The sequence below is a fragment of the Notamacropus eugenii genome, chromosome 4 (genome assembly GCF_028372415.1).
Source record: "Notamacropus eugenii isolate mMacEug1 chromosome 4, mMacEug1.pri_v2, whole genome shotgun sequence".
NCBI classification, from domain to species: Eukaryota; Metazoa; Chordata; class Mammalia; order Diprotodontia; family Macropodidae; genus Notamacropus; species Notamacropus eugenii.
Window position 1 is genome coordinate 11,249,922 of NC_092875.1, and position 16,019 is coordinate 11,265,940.

The following is a 16,019-nucleotide window of genomic DNA, read 5'->3' on the forward strand; positions in this document are numbered from 1 at the left end:
GTATGGCTGTATATGTACATGTGCTGTGTATGGAAATGTGTGTGTTGTGTGGTCTGTGGGCAGAAAGCCTGCTCTCTCCATTGTAAACTGTTCTTGCTCCTGTTCCCCATCTCAGGACATTGTCTCACTGTCCTGGGCAAGTGGTCCCAGGCCCTCGGCCCTTTGTTCAGGCATCCAGCAGCTTGGGTGCCTTGGGGGATGGAACAAGTGTGTCTCGGGCCAGCTGATGCATGTTGGGAGGGCCTGGAGTATGACCCTCTGATCCTCCCACAGAAGTCAGAATTAGAAACAATCCCCTCTCCCTCTGGCTCTTCCTTGAGGGTCCGTGCCGAGCTCCAGGAGCAGAGGTTTAGAGCTGAAAGGGACCTTGCAGATCCTCATTTTACAGATGCCCATAGAGGAGGAAGGCCTTGCCTAGGGTCACCCAGGCAGCACGAGGTGATGCTGGGGCTCTCACCCAGTTGCCCTGAGTTCAGATCCACCACGTAGGCCATGGAGATCCCACAAAGACTGACGTGGGTCAGTTAGAAGCTGGAAGCTGGAAGGGAAGCATGAGCACCATGTGGCTCCCTTGGACCAGGGGAGAGCTGGGGAGGGGGCTTAGTTAATGATGCCTTAAATAGATGATGAGCTAGGTCTCCTGAGAGGCCCTAGCAGCTGGGCCCCATCTCCTCGAAGGGCATCCACAAAGAGCCCGGGCTCACGTTTCAGCAGAAATGGAATGAGGGCCTTGAGTTGTGGTGAGCGTTGCCAGATGCAATGGAGCCTGCTGGAGCCTGGGGGTTCATTCCCCTGGAAAGCTCTAGGGAAGGGCTCTCATTGGGGAGGGGGTCCTTAGCCTCAGGCCCCTGGAAGCAGAGGCCCCGGTCCTCCTCCCAGGACAAGAGGTAGTGCAAGGAGTGAGACCCATGGAGTCCAGAAAGGGGATAGGCTGTTGGAAAGGACCAAAGACGTTGTCCCAAAGTGGACAGCAGGCATACCATGGAGTCTGGCTGGCTGCTTGTCAGGGGGGTCCCAGCAGGGATCCCTATTCAGGGGGTACTAAGGGGCCTTCTAGGCCTGACAGGCAGTTAGTCTGTGGGATGGCACTTTGGGCAGGAAAAAGGCTCTCTGGGGGCTAGTAGGGAAGTGATCCATAGCACTGGACCTGGAGTCAGAGAGATCTGAGTTCAAATCCTGCCTCAGACCCTGGCAAGTCACTTCCTCCTTCTCAGCCTCAGTTACCTCATCTCTGAAATGGGAACAATAATGGCACTTGCCTCCCAGGGTTGTATTTGTGAGGATGAAAGACACCCATGTCTACAAGGTGCTTCACAAACCTCAAAGTGCTACATAAGCACTCACTGTTGTGATGATTTTGCTTCCCCAATCTCTACGCACCATGGTTCTTTCCTTGAATCACTCCTTGCCCAGATGTGTCCTTGGAGTGTGCTGGATTCCTCACGGGCTTGGGCCTAGATACCACCGTCATGATGAGAAGCATCCCGCTGCGTGGCTTTGACCAGGTATATGTTGATGCATTCTTGGCTCACTGTTGACCTGTGCTGCTTGGCTTCCTCATGGGTGGTGGGCACTCCAGGGACCTGTGAGGCTGTGGGCCCTCCCTGAGGTCAGGATCCTTCCCTCAGGCTTGTCATCTACTACCCAATTCTAGAAACCTGACCCCCAGATTGAATGGGAGGCCCCCTCACCAAGGGATCCACATCTACCTGGGTGACTCAGGAGAGGCACAGCCTATGAGGGCTTCTGTCTAATGAGACAAGATTCTCTAAAAGGAAGAGGGTAGGCTTGGAGGGGGGCTGGGACCTAACAGAAGCCAGGATAGCCAGGAGGTAGAGAGGAGGAGGGAAAGCCATTCTAGGCCTTCAGATAACTGGGAGAAGCACACACATGGGAGGAAGCTTCCTACCTATTGTGCAGGTAGAAGGGCTCAGGTCATGACGGACTTTCAGTGCCAGACCAAGAACTTTATCTGGTCCTGATGGAAATGACCTGCTTTAGGAAGGTCAGTGTAACAGCTGAGTAAAGGATAGTAAAGGATGGCTGGGAGCAGGTTGAAGGGAGAGACTTGAGGCATGGAGACCCTCCCAGGGGCCCTAATGATAATGGGGGAGTGACGTATGGGGGCTGCAAGAGAGGAGATGAGAGGATGCACCTGAGAAACATGAAGGTCACAGCGGCAGTATTTAACCACTGATTATATACAGGGGATGAGTGTGTGAGGAGTTGATGATGCCAAGGTGGTGAACCCGACGCCAGATTAGCAACATCTCACTGTGAGGGAAGCAGGGAAGGCAGGTGGGTTAGGGGTAAAGATGAGGAGTCCTTCAGCCATGCTGAGGTAGAACTGCCTCTGGGACATCGAATTGGACACGTCCACAAGATTATTTGTAACATGTGACCAGCTCAGGGCAGACTAGAATTGGAGATAAAGATCTGAGCATCATCCCCATAGAGCTGGGAATTAAACCCAAGTAAGCTGACGAGATGACCCAAGTAGCACAGCGGGAGGAGAGAAGAGAGCATATGTATGGTGAGAGGGTGTAATCTGGAAGAGAAACCAGCAGAGGAGATGGAGAAGGAGCCAGGGTCAGAAAAATGGAAGAGAGCCAGGAGAGAGAGGGAGGGGTGTCCTGAAAACCCTGAGAAAAGACAGTACCAAGGAGGAGTGATGGATGGTGTCCAAGGCAGCAGAGAGGCCGAGGAGAAAGACTGAGAAAAGGCTATTGGATTCGGCAACTAAAAAATCATGGGTCACTTTGAAGAGAGCAGTTTTGGGGGAATGATAAGGTTGGAAGTCAGACTACAGAGGGTTTAGGAGGGAGAGACAGAGAGGAATGAAAGTGGAGGCACCAAAGGTAGATAACATTTTGATGAAGTAGAGAGATGGAGGTCAATAGCTAGTGGGGATAGACAAACCAAGTGAGCTTTTTGTGTGGATGGGGAAGACACAGGCCTGTAGCATTTATTACAACCTGTTGTGTACCAAAGAGTGCAGAGCAGACTTTAAAAAGTCATAAAACAGACAGACAAGGAGTGGGGGAGCAATAGATCTCCCCACAACGTCAGCAGATCTCAGGAGAAGACTTTTTGTTTTACATTTTTATTTTCAGTTCCAAATCTCTCGTTCCCTCCACCCCCTCCCACTTATTGAGGAGGCGAGAAATATGACACACTATTCATGTGATGTCATGCAAAACATATTTCCACATTTAGCCATGTGGTAAAAGAAAAGTAAAGAAAATAGAGAAAGGGAAAAATAGTGGTTCATTTTGCACCCAGAGTCCATCAGATCTCTCCCTAGGGGTGGATAGCATGTTTCAAATCCAAGGTCCTTTGTAACTGTCTTGGTTCATTGTCTTAATCAGATTAGCCAAGTCTTTCATAGTTGAGCTTTGTTACAATGTTGCTGTTACTGTATACAGTGTTCTTCTGGTCCAGCTCACTTCACTTTGCATCAGTTCATGTAAGTCTTCCTAGGTCTTTCTGAAACCATCCCTCTCATCATTTCTTATTGCACAATAATATTCCATTAGAGTTATATGAGTATTCAGTCATTCCACAATTTGTGGACATCTCCTCCATTTCCAATTCTTGCCACCCCAAAAGGAGCTGCTATCAGTATTTTTGAACATATTGGTCCTTTTCCTTTCATTGATTTCTTTGGGATACAAACCTATTAGTGTTGTTGCTGGTCAGAGGGTATGCAAGGTTTGATAACCCATTGGGCCTAATTCCAAATTGTTCTCCAGGATGACTGGACTAGTTCACAGCTTTAGGAGACTTTTAGGGACATTGAAATTCTCTCCAAGCCTGCAATGAGTTCAAGATTGCAATAAGTTTTAACTAATGCTTCAGGGCAGCTAAGTCAGTGAGCCCTTGGAGGTTTGTGGAATGTGTTTTTCTTCCCCATTAGAGTATGAGCCCTCTTAGGGCAAGGACCTGTGTTTTTGACTTTCTTTGTGGGTACAGGATCCAGGTGCTTGGCACACAGTAAGTGCTAAAAAATGCTTGTGGCCTGACTCAGTGACTGATGGTCACAGAAGGTGTGATGTCAGGAGAGTCTCTGGGGTGTCTTCCTTTTCTGCATATTTTGTTTATACAGAATTCCTTCCAAGCCACTGGGCACTGCCTCAGTCCTGCCTTTCCAACCCAAGACCCATGTGTTCCTGCCTGTCAGGGTCAAGAAGCCAAGCCCCAGGCTCCTGCCTGAGTTGAGCAACATTTGAGGGGCCCTCCACCCCCTAGAACTCAGAAACTGTGGGTCTGCCTGATTCCAGGTGGCAGCTGAGCCTGGGAGGCCAAGAAAACCAGGTTGGGAGTTGGGCTGGGAGGAGCCCTAGATCCGGTTTCAGAGAGGGCTCGGCCTGAGATGTGCTTTACAGTGGTGCCAGCCCCCCATTGTGGGCTGAAAGTAAAACTTTCTCAGGTGAGCCAAGAACGCCCTTCCTTAGTTCTGTGTGGGTGGCTTGGTGTGTAGAACCTCTCTGTGAGCAGGAGGCATGCTCTTTGAGAATGGGCATCACTGACTAGACCCATCAGAAGGATGTGGAGGCAGTGGCTTCACTTTAGGTGCTCAAATTAGCAGCGCCTCCTCCCCAAAATGCACGTGGGGCTTCCATAGCAAAGCATTCCTGGCAATTCCAACACAAACACCTGCCAGGTGGTCCAACAACAGGAAGCTTGTGCTAATTAGCCTGGGTAAAGAATCTACTTCAAAAAAAAGAAACCACAGCACTTCAAAGGAAATTTATTACAAATCCACATATCTGTCAGTAAAGCTGCGTTTCCAAGGTGCTTTGTGTGGTGCCAGGCCCCATGCAAAGCCCTGGGGATGCGGAGAAGGGCAGAAGACAGCCCCTGCCCTCGATGGGCTCCCCATTATAAGGTGCAGGCAAGAGGCTGTCCCTGAGGGATTGCCAAAGGCCAGTGTCTTGGTTTCTGTTGTTCCATCACAGCAGAGGCGAGGGACAGAACCAAAGATTCCGAGGTCAGGCAGGCCTAAGAAGTGACCGGATCTGTCCAGGCTCCCAGAGCCAGGATAGGTGTGAGTCGGAGTCTGAGCCCGGCCTTAACTACTCATTTCTCAATAGCACCGTCTGAGACGGCCCAGTTTCTGAGCTTGGTCATGATAAACCCTCTCCGTGGGTGTTAGAGAAGCCAGAATCAGGGGACCCCAAGGCCTAAACAGGTTCCCCCATGACGGCTTCCCCAGCAGGGACCCCCCAGGGTCTCTGGCTTTTCCTGAAAGATGTCCAATGAGGGAAAGCTCCTTCCACTTTGTGAGCATCAGAGCTAGAGGGGACCCCGGAGACCCCAAAAGAAGAAGAGGCTTGCTGGAGGTTAAGTTACCAAGTCAGTGGCTGAGCTGGGAGGACTTTCCATTCCCCCACCCACCCACTGCCTCAGTGAAGCATCTTATTCAGTTGCATCCCCTTTGCCCAGACTCTCCCTCGCACTGTGTGCCCCATAGCACATCCGTGTGCCCTGCAGTGCCACAAATTCTATGGCTCTGGGTGGGGATTCCTCTCTTTCCCTACCCCCTACCCCCCAGCATTTGTCTCAGTCCCTCAGGGCCTCAGTGGAGAGTCTGGAGGAGCTTCAGTGGGCTGAACTTTCATCATCCTGCAGCCAGGAGGGGATGGGCCCCTCAGGCCAGGGCTGTGCCTGGGCCCATGCTTGGAGTCAGTGTTGTATGGGCAGAACCATCAGAGCCCTGTGTCCCCTTCCAAACCAAGAGGAAGTGTCCATCACCAAGGACATTAGTGAAGGAGATTGCGGCAGAAAAGTTACAGGCAGGGAGGCATGTAGACTGAGATTGTGGATCTGGAGCTGGAAGGAACTGACATCTGACTCACCCCTTTCCTGTTACTGATGAGTAAACTGAGGCCCAAGGAGAGGCCACACGTGTCAAGTCAAGATTGGAACCCTCCTCATATCCTGCTCTTTTCCGGTTCCATCCCTGGACTCTTGTGATGTTGCTGTCCATAGAAGAATGGGCATCTCATTGCTCGAGGGTCCTCATCATCCATTCCCAGCAGCTGTCCCCTCCACCTGAAAGCTCGAGGGAGAGCAGCATCCTGTGGTGCCCTCAGGCCCCCAGACTTCTCCATCCTCTCCCAGGTGATCTCTGAGCCCCTTTCCAGGATTTGAACTCAAGTCCTTCTGACTCTTGATCCAAGGCTCTCTCTACTGCCCCACTCTGAGCGGTGTGATCGTTTCATGGCTATGACTGATTCATTTCTTCAAGGGAGTCTTAGACTAGCCCAGGCAGTGGGCAGAGGTGGGCAGTGGGTCCTCAGAGCGATCTGAGGAGCTCGATGCCATTTTTCCCATTTCAAAAGGGAAAACTGAGGCAGGCAGAATTGAAATGACTTGCCAGGGTCACCCAGCCAAGCTAGTAAGTCTCTGAGGCAGGATTTGAACTCAGGTCTTCCAGACTCCACATCTAATGTTTTATCCCTTAGCAGCCCAAAGCACTGTTTCCTCTGTGGGGCCCCTTGACCTCTCAGAGATTTGATGGAATGACCATGGGGCCTTTAGAGAATGAGTTTTTCCATAAGGACACCTTGGGCTGCCCCAGGTCCTCAGGACTTGTTTAAGAAATTGGGGGGTCCATTGGCTCCTCCAGGCCACTCATCTATACACTTGTGGGTGTGGGAGGTGAGCTTCATTGCAGTTTGTCACTACTTATGGCTAGTAGGTTTCCTAAATTCTGTAAGACATGAATTCTAATAGTCCTAGGTTTTACATGAGGCTAAATGGACACATCTGCTCGTTTTTCTCCCCAAAGGGAAAAGTTGTGGGACGGGAACCCCTGAGACCAGGTTCCTGTTGCTGTAGGAGCTGAACTGGATGGTCAGACCCTCTCCTCTCTGCCTGCGCAGTGTCCTGAGCTGGAGGAAGGAGCACACGGACAGACGTTTGTCCCCCTTCCTTCCTGCTGGAGTCACTAGGTCAGGGTCAGCTGTGGCTCCTTTGTGGATAACCAGGCTTATGTGTGTGTGTCTGTGTCTGTATCTCTGCGTGTATGTGTCTATTTGCATGTGTGTGTCCATTTGCATGTGTGTCCGTGTGCATGTGTACATGTGCACATGTGTGTAGAGGGAAGTCAGAGGACAGATTCCTACCAGTCCTGCTTTCTCAAGCTTTCTGGGCAAATTGTGACTCTTGGGTCAGCTTCGAAAGCTCCTTGTAGACCCCAGCCCAGACCCATTAGCCAGGGCACATCAGCGTAGATGACAGCACCTGTTGATCATTAATATAACCAGAATCCCCAAAGGCTGGAGCTGGAAGGGAAAGGCTATAAACTTCATAGAATCCCAACCCACTTGTTTACAGATAGAGAAAGCGAGGCTCGGGTAGGGGAAGGGAATTGTCCAAGGTTCCCTAGCTAGTAAATGGCAGAGCCCAGATTCGCTCCAGGCCCTCTGGCTCTCCTGGTCTGGGTCAGTGCCCTTTCTCCCACACCTCCTTCAGAACCCTCAGGAAGCAGCAGGCTCAGTCAGGAAGTGACATAAATAACAAGAGTCAGTAAATGTTGAAGAAGATGTGGGAGAGTTAGAACACTAATTCATTGTTGGTGGAGCTGTGAGCTGATCCAAGCATTCTGGAGAGTAATTTGGAGCTATGCCCAAAGGGCTACAAAAATGTGCATACCCTTTGACCCAACAATACCGCTTCTAGGACTGTATCCCCAAGAGATCATAAAAATGGGAAAGGGTCCCACATGTACAAAAATATTTATAGCAGCACTCTTTGTGGTGGCCAAGAACTAGAAATCAAGGGGATACCCATCCATTGGGGAATGGCTGAATAAATTATGGTGTATGAATGTAATAGAATACAATTGTGCTATGAGAAATGATGAACAGGAAGACTTCAGAGAGGCCTGGAAAGACTTATATAGACTGATGCTGAGTGAAAGGAGCAGGACCAGGAGAACTTTGTGCACAGCAACGACCACAGTGTGCCAGGATTTTTTCTGGTAGACTTAGTACTTCATTGAAACGCATGGCCTTAAAACATTCCCAATGGACTCGAGGCAAAACGCATTCCACATCCAGAGAAAGAACTATGGAATTGGATCACAGAACGAAGCAGATCATTTTCTCTTGTATTATGTTATGTTTTATGATTTCTTCCATTGATTTTAATTCTTCTGTGCAACACGACTGAGGTGAAAATGTGTGTGTGTTCGTCCTTCATTGCCAAAGAAGACCAAAAACGCATTTAATAGGAATGTATGTGTAGAATCTATATAAAATTGTATGCTGTCTCAGAGAGGGAGTGGGGAGGTACGGGGGAAGGAGGGGGAGGGAGGGGAAAAAATCTAAGATATACGAAAATGACTGTAGAACACTGAAAACAAATAAAATAATTTTAAAAATTTAAAAAAAAAAAAAACGAGTCAGAGCACCTAGGTAAGACCTGTGGAATGGCCAGCGGTGGTTCAGATGGGGAATTTGTACCGCCACCCCCACCCCTCCACTTTAGCTAGTGCCCAGGGGTTTCCAGGGCTTTATGCCTCCCTCTGCCCCATTTTTCCATTCAGCTGGGGTTTCCTTCTCAAGGGAGGTGTTCTGTGGTGTTCTCCTCACACCCAGCCAAGGCAGGCTGTTTGGGAGCCCAGTAGGCTTGGGCCCCATGACTGCCCACTGGCAGGACCTTCTTAGGGCACACAGAACCAGTAATGACCTTGCACCCAATGGGAAACAAGACAAAGCTGTTTTCTCCACTTTCCTATTTGTGTACAGTTGACCCACAGAGCATGCGCACTTTCCTCTCTGGTGCAGGCTCAAGAAGGTGCTCAACCGAGGTGCAGCTCTGGAAGGCGGCACACACACCCCTGGAAAGGCATCTTCCTGGGTCAACATTTGTGGTTTTTACTTTCCAGCAAATGGCCCTATTGGTGACTGACTACATGGAGTCCCATGGCACAAAGTTTTTGAAGCATTGCACGATGAAAAAATTGGAAAAACTTGAGAATAACCGCCTCCGAGTGACCTGGAACAACCACGAGGTGGGCACAGAAGAAACGAGTGTCTTCGACACAGTCATGTGGGCCATAGGTGAGTCTGAGTTATCTAGAACCGCAAACAAATGACTTGTCCCTTTCCGCATTTTGTCTTCTGTCCCTGGGGTGGCCCACATGGGCCTTCCCAGGTGGGGAGAGGGCAAATGGTGCCCTTCCTAACATGGTCTCTGGGTCATAGAGGAGCCTGGGTGGTGAGCTCCCTATCATCTCCCTGGGTGCTTTAGGAGCAAGGCCTTTAGAAATGTAGCTGGCTATTTTTCATCCTCTTTCTTTTTTATTGTTGTTTGAGTTTTCTCATATAAAATGATTAACATAGAAATGTTTTACATGACTGCACTTGTATAACCTGTGTCGAATTGCTTACTGGCTTAGGGCGAGGAGACAGATAAAATTCGCGACTCAAAACTTTAAAAATATGTTAAAATTTGTTTTAACATGTAATTGGGGAAAAAATAAAATATGATTAAAAAAGAAAAGAGTCTCGTAGAATTCAAGACTACAGAGGCTCATCCCTGCCTGAATCCTCTTCTTCTAAGTGTCTGAAATGTCCTCTGCTTAAAGACCTCCGGGTGAGGGGGAGCTCACTACCTATTGGGGTAGTCACTGACTACCCTGGGCTAACTCTGTTAGAAGGTTGTAGCTTTTGTATTCCTGTCTGCATCCCTTTAGCTTCTGCCTTTCAGCACTCAGAAGACCAAGGCTAATTCCTACCTCAGGTGAGACCATGCCTCAAGTATTGAAGACAGGCACCATGTCCCTCTCCCCAGGGTGTCCCCAGGTCCTTCTCTCTAAAGCTGATCTTAGAGAACTCTAGGAAATTAGAGCTGAAAGAACCCAAGTCAGAGAATGTCAGAACTCAGAAGGGTCTGCAGACTCCACTGGGCCAGGGAGGGAGATTGAGGCACCAGCCCTGACCCTCCTAGGCAGGCATGTAGGCAGTCCATCAAAACTTAGTAAGCACCTACTGTGTGCCAGGCACTGTGCTGAGCTCTGGGGATACAGAAGAAGGCAGAAGACAGTTGCTGCCCCAAAGGAGATTCCAATCTAATGGGGAGGCACCAAACAAACAAATATACCAACAAGCTATCACAGGCTAAACAGAAAATCCTTGAGGGAAGGAGGGGCCTGGAATTAGGAGGAGTCTCCAGTGCAAACCTGGGCCTTCACAGCCTTCAGGGCTCAGTACTGGCAGAGGCTTCTGCACAGGGGCCCCTCTCAGATGCAAAGCCCATTTGTGTTTTACTGGAGGCATCAGGGGAAGCTTTGCCCACTGGGTCCCTGCCCAGAATTCTGCCATCAAGTCCTGGGGATGCCTTGGGGTCTGGTCCTCTGGCTCCAGCCCTGCCCCTGCCCTGACCTTGGTGGCCCAGGCATGATTAGAGGGGCTGCCATCTACCTAACACAAATTCTCACTGAACACTCTGAGATTTGGCCTTTATGTAGATAAATAATCTCATTGTCTCCATATCCAACGAGAAGACCAGTAGGGCCTACCTTAGACACTGGGTGGGCCTCCCAGAGCAATGGTCCTGTGTTTGCTGCCCTCTAAAGTAAGAGGTTTGGTCTCCCAGCCTCTGAGGGCCCTTGTAGCACACTGGGCTGTGCAGATAATAACCACAGTCAGCCCCAGGGTCCTACCACACCTTCACTCTTTGAAAAGACGTCCTGGAGCCATTGCTCTATTCAGAGTGTTATCTTGAGGATACTGAGGGTGGCACTGGGACTTGAACTCCAACCCATGTTTTCTAATTGCTGTGGACCCCCAGCTCTGAGCTGCTGCTCAGCGGTTCTTGCACTGGGGACCACAGATGCACAGGACATGAACATTATCACCACAATTCAAGGCCTTCCGTGATTCAAAACCCTTCCGTTGAGCAGGGCAGACTGTCCAGGGGCTCCAGGACACGCAAGGTGAAGAGCCCTTGGGCAATAGTGAGCTGGAAGGGTCCAACCCCTCATTTGACAGATGAGGAAACTGAGGCTTGCCAAGCTCTTTGACTCCAAACCAGGCTCGCTGTGCTCCCCACTGCCCTAGGAGTCCAATCTCAGTCACCAAGCTTGAGTCCAGCTGGCAGCCAAGATCCTCAGACATGGGTGCTTAACTAGCAATTACGTCCCATGAAACAAAAGACCAACAGAGGTCAGAGGTTGTGAGTCTAGCACCTTCAGGATTTACCACTTCTATCACATCCCTTACAATCTCCATTTTCTGGCTATTAAAGACCACCCTCTTTACCTGGAATCAATATTGATTGTGTAATCAGCATTATTGAAGAATGGAAAGGCTGTTAGACTAGGTGAAGGACAGAGCTGATGGATACTTCTAAAAAGTGGGATGCCTTCTCAGTCCTTGGACAGTGGCCCTCAGAGACAGTCTCATCTGGTGGAGGAAGAGGAGGATGAGCCCACAGGCTCAGCTCAGTAGTGTTTGCCCTGAAATCTGCAGTGTCTTAGGAGTCAGGCAGGACTCTTACGGTGCCACCTGACCATTTTAAGAAGGGAAAATGTGGAAAGACACAAGTTACCTACAGGGTAGCCCCTTTATTTTTGCTTAAGGAGGGAAATAAAGGCCCAGGGACTTGAGGGAGCCCACCTCCTGGACTGATTTGCACACATTTCAGTGTGTGATGCTCACTTTGCATCCCTCAGCACTGTTGAGGGAAGAGCTCATTTCTGTCTGGATTCGACTCTGGGTTAATGGCCTGGGAGAGACAACGGGCAGAGAGAAGATGGAGACCTGAGTCAGCCATTCATTCATGTCTGGGCCAAGGTGTGCTGGAAGGCAGAGGTGGCCAGAATCAGAGCTCCTTACTGGTTCTCATGAGGGACTTGATAGTGAGTGCTTTGGAGCCACATGACGGGGGCTGGGTCAGGATGACAGGAGCCAATTGTCCAGATAGCCTCAAGGAGACAGAACTGATTAGAGGGGCTAACGCAGCAGGGTGGGAAAGGGAGAACAAGGCCCAGACTTCCAGCGCTCGGCACTCTGTGGGTGACTTTGCACAAGTGACTATCTTTCTGAGCCTGTTTCTCCTCTCTGTAAAATTGAAGTAGCATTGGTCCTTCCCACCTCCCAGGGCTTATGGGCCAAAAGGACTTTGGGAACTCCCGAGAACTAGGCCATGGTTCTTGTCCCGGGCAACAGGACCCAGTGGAGAGGGAGCCAGCCTCCCAGCCAAGAAGACTCGGGTTCCAGATCCACCCCTGACACCTGTTAGCTTGGGGCTCCTGGACAAGTCCTGACCCTCTGGGCAGCAAGCTTAGACTAGCAGTTGGAGAGCAGGGGGAGGGTCCTCACATCAGTGGAATCCCAGAAGCCTGCCCTCTCTCTAGCTGGAATGTCGTAACCAGGCTCCTCAGTGTTTTGGCTAAATCTGCTAGTTGGATGATGAAGCCATTTTTCCACGTTAAAAGTTCACATGAAAGTCCTCCATTTCATTCTAAATATTTAGAATCACTTTTCATCACTTACGGGATCAAATTTCAAACTGTAAAGGGCCTTATTGGGGAAGGAAGGAGGGAGGGAACAAGCATTTTAAGCCCCTACTATGTGCCAAGCACTGTGCTAAGCACTTTATGGATATTATCTCATTTGATTCCCACAAAAACCGTAGGAGCTAGATGCTGTTTTTATTCTCAAATTACAGCTGAGGAAACTGAGGCACACAAGTGAAGGGACTTGCCAAGAGCCACACGGCTGATCTCAGGTCTTCCTGCCTCCAGGCCCAGTTCTCTGTCCACAGCTGCCTCATTGGATGTGGTCATCACCTCCAGCCTGCTTGGGAGGGCGACCTACCCCAGGGCTAACTGGTTGTGAGCTAAGATTTTCGCCAAGTAAATCCAGGTTGGGCTCTTGAGAAAAGCTTGTCAAACGCCTGTTCCATCAGACTTCTCTCTTGGCCTGTCAAGTTCCGTACGTCACTGGAAATAAACTCCCTTTAAATAATTCTAATGATCCAGTGGAGCCAGGGAAGGAAATCTTAAAGTGTTAGCCTTCTCATGTTTGGCTATTTGTCTTTAAACATGAAGTGAGTAGGAGAAATGAGGCTTCCAGCCCAGTGTTTGCCGAGGACAGATGGTGGGCTGGGGCCATGGTCTCTGTTTATGGGCAGACCCTTTGGGGGAGGGTCTCAGGACCTTTCCTAGGAGAGACTGAGACTTTCACTGCGATCCGATCATGTATTCTTGCTAGGCAGAAACTGGAACATTCTTTGAGACTTCATACCTTTTTATTGCCTTGCTCCACTTAGGTGGGACAGCAGGTGAAAACAGCTTGACCAGAGGGATGAGCCTGGTCATTGCCTTTCACAGAAAAACTATCCCTACTTCTTGATGTTTAAGATTTTTTTCTAAAATTTATCCTGCCACTTACACTAGAAGAAATAGTCAGGGGAGTCTCCCACTATGCATGTTGATAGCACAGATGGGATGGGAGTCCCAAGAAAGGAAGAGATCTGCAATGCCCAGGACTCACCTTATTCTGGACTCACTGAATGTGCTGGCCCATCCTTAGTGGGGGAGATGCTTGAGTTGGAGCCTTCTGAGTGGCTGGAATGCTAACTAAGAGTCCAGCACCCACATGGTGAGGGTGCTGGAGAGGGGAGGCTGCCAGGCTGCCCTTAGAGAGGCGAACTATCCCTGGTGACTAAGCCCTCACACTTGTTCACTCATCATTGGTTCATAAATAGTCAAGGGCTTTTTCCTGTTTTAAACAGAAATTACTTCCTCAGCCTCCTTTGGAGGCCAGGGCTTCATGGGCCCCACCATTGACTGGGGAGGGGAGGAGGGGATGAACTGTTTGCCTTAGAGAAGCGATCCATTAGTAAGTAATGAGGGAGGATTTCCTGTGTGCCAGATGCTGGGGTGCCCAGGCAGAAGTGACCGCCAAGGGGCTACTGCCATTCAGACAGGGAGATGCCATGTGTTGAAGGGTGCATCCAGGATGCTAGAGAGGAGATGACAGAGAGGCTCTGGGGGTACCTGCTCCTGACAAAGGTGCCATGTGGGGACATAAAGCTGTGGTTCCCTGATAACCAAGGCCTCTCATATAGTCTGTAACAGAGCCATCTGCTCATACAAGGCTAGAAAGGAAAGGACCTCTTTTCCCTTGACAGAGATTCCCCAAAAGTCTAAACCACCCGTTAATACCTCCATCACCCCTACAATTTGCCAAGTGTGCCATGTGTATTATCTCCTACAGGCCCTTACATCTGGGCTTTCCTAACCCATTCATAGCTTTAAAAAGCATTGAATGCAATGCCCCCAATCCCAAGTGATACTCCCTCCCCAGACCAGTTAATCCCTGTTGGCCCAGGCAGTACCCCCCTGTGTCGGGTGCACCTTGGCCTCCCTCATCCAAGCTTGGCTTTGGGTGGCTGTTTCTCCACTGCTGCCCAAGACAGATTTTAAGAGAATGAGGTCCTTTTGTTCACACTCCGCCCTTATGGATTAAGCACATTAACAGTTAAAGCTGGTTAATTGAAGTGTAGTCGGGCTGTGATTCATTGTTTTTCCCTGTATCAACACACCCACACCAGGTGTCCCAGATAATAGACTGGGAAACTTAGCGGTGTGGAGGATTTCCTGTCTGCAGATGTGCCAATTACGCCGCTGATTGAAAAAAGTCAGCCTGTTGGGTTAGCGGGATCCAGCCTGGAGAGTTAACTAGTTGTATCCTGAATTAGAGGGCTTCAGGGTTTAATTAACAAAATCCTATCGGTAGTACCAGGATGAGATATGATTGCAGGAGATCTGAGCGATTATAGGCCCTCTCTAAAGTGGTACTCAGCCTGAGCTTTCCAAAGCAGCCCTCATGTCACACCTGATCGGGGGAAGGGGACGTGTTTCCATCTGACCCTGTGTTCTCAGGAGGTCCGACCCGGAGCAGCCAGTGAGGACCTTTGCTGAGCTGTGACTGCCGTGACTCATGTCTGAGAGGAGGGTCTCTGCACCAGCCAGTCATGGATCCTTCAAGGATTAAGGCAGGGCTTCAGAATGTTTAGAAAGCTGCTCTCTGAAGCTCTCAAATGTTGGTCCTGGAACCCTGGTTCCCCATCTCCCCAGCGGCTCACAGTGATTCTCTTGAACGTCGGGCCTCTGCTCCTTTAGAGTAGGTCTGCATTTATTTATAGTGGGTTTATGTCCAGTAAATGGAAGAGCCTCCTTTTTAAGCTGCTCTTCCCTCTTAGTGCCTTCCCTCCCTGTTTCCACCATTAGACAAGGCGCTCCTCAAGGGCAGGTACCACCTTCTTGTTTGTCTCTGTATCCAGTGTTTAACACGGTGCCTGCTTCTCCCACTGTAGTTTCTGGTGCTTTTGTTCAGTCGTGTCCAACTCTTCATGAACCATTTGGGGTTTTCTTGGCAAAGACACTGGAGTGGTTTGCCATTCTTTCCCTGGCTCATTTGACAGTTCAGGAAACTGAGTCAGACAGGTCAAGAGACTTGCCCAGGGTCACCAACCTAGTGGTGTCTGCAGCTGATTTGAACTGAGGAAAATGAGACTTCCTGACTTAAGACCTGGCATACTAAACACTGGACCACTGCTGACTGAAGGTTAAAAGTGAGCTTCCAGCAAAGGCATATTAAATATATTTGCATAAAAAGATTCTGGTGTATACCTGCATAGGCCTTCTGTCTCATGTCCAGAGATGGAGCAATAAATGATGACTGTTTATTCCTTTGAGGAGCCTGCAAAGACTGGGATGGCGGGGGTCACAGGTGGGTCAGGGCCTATGGCTCTCCCCCTACTCCCTGAGCCTTAGAGGGGGCCCCCAATCTCCCCAGGGAGGTCCTTAAGGAAGGAGGCTCAATCAGCATCTAATAAAAACCTGTGTGTCAAAGGCCCTCCTTGTAGCTGAGGTGAATCCCTCTGGGGGTGCGTGAGCCATTTCCTTGTGAGCCCTCGCTGGAGCTACCCTGTTTGACTGAGTGTCTTCTGATGGTGTGTGTCTGATCTGGGTCATGTGAGGCTTTTATCCCATG

General features: G+C 49.8%; 1 protein-coding gene across 3 annotated transcripts in view; it reads left to right on the forward strand.

Moving 5' to 3' along the window:
- Positions 1 to 16,019, forward strand: part of TXNRD2 (thioredoxin reductase 2) — an 82,868-nt gene that overhangs the window by 31,998 nt on the left and 34,851 nt on the right. For all 3 annotated transcript variants that reach the window (XM_072599783.1, XM_072599781.1, XM_072599782.1), the window contains 2 exons: positions 1,414 to 1,505; positions 8,897 to 9,071. In XM_072599783.1, coding sequence (XP_072455884.1) covers positions 1,414 to 1,505; positions 8,897 to 9,071 — 267 coding nt within the window. The remainder of the gene's footprint in view (positions 1 to 1,413; positions 1,506 to 8,896; positions 9,072 to 16,019) is intronic.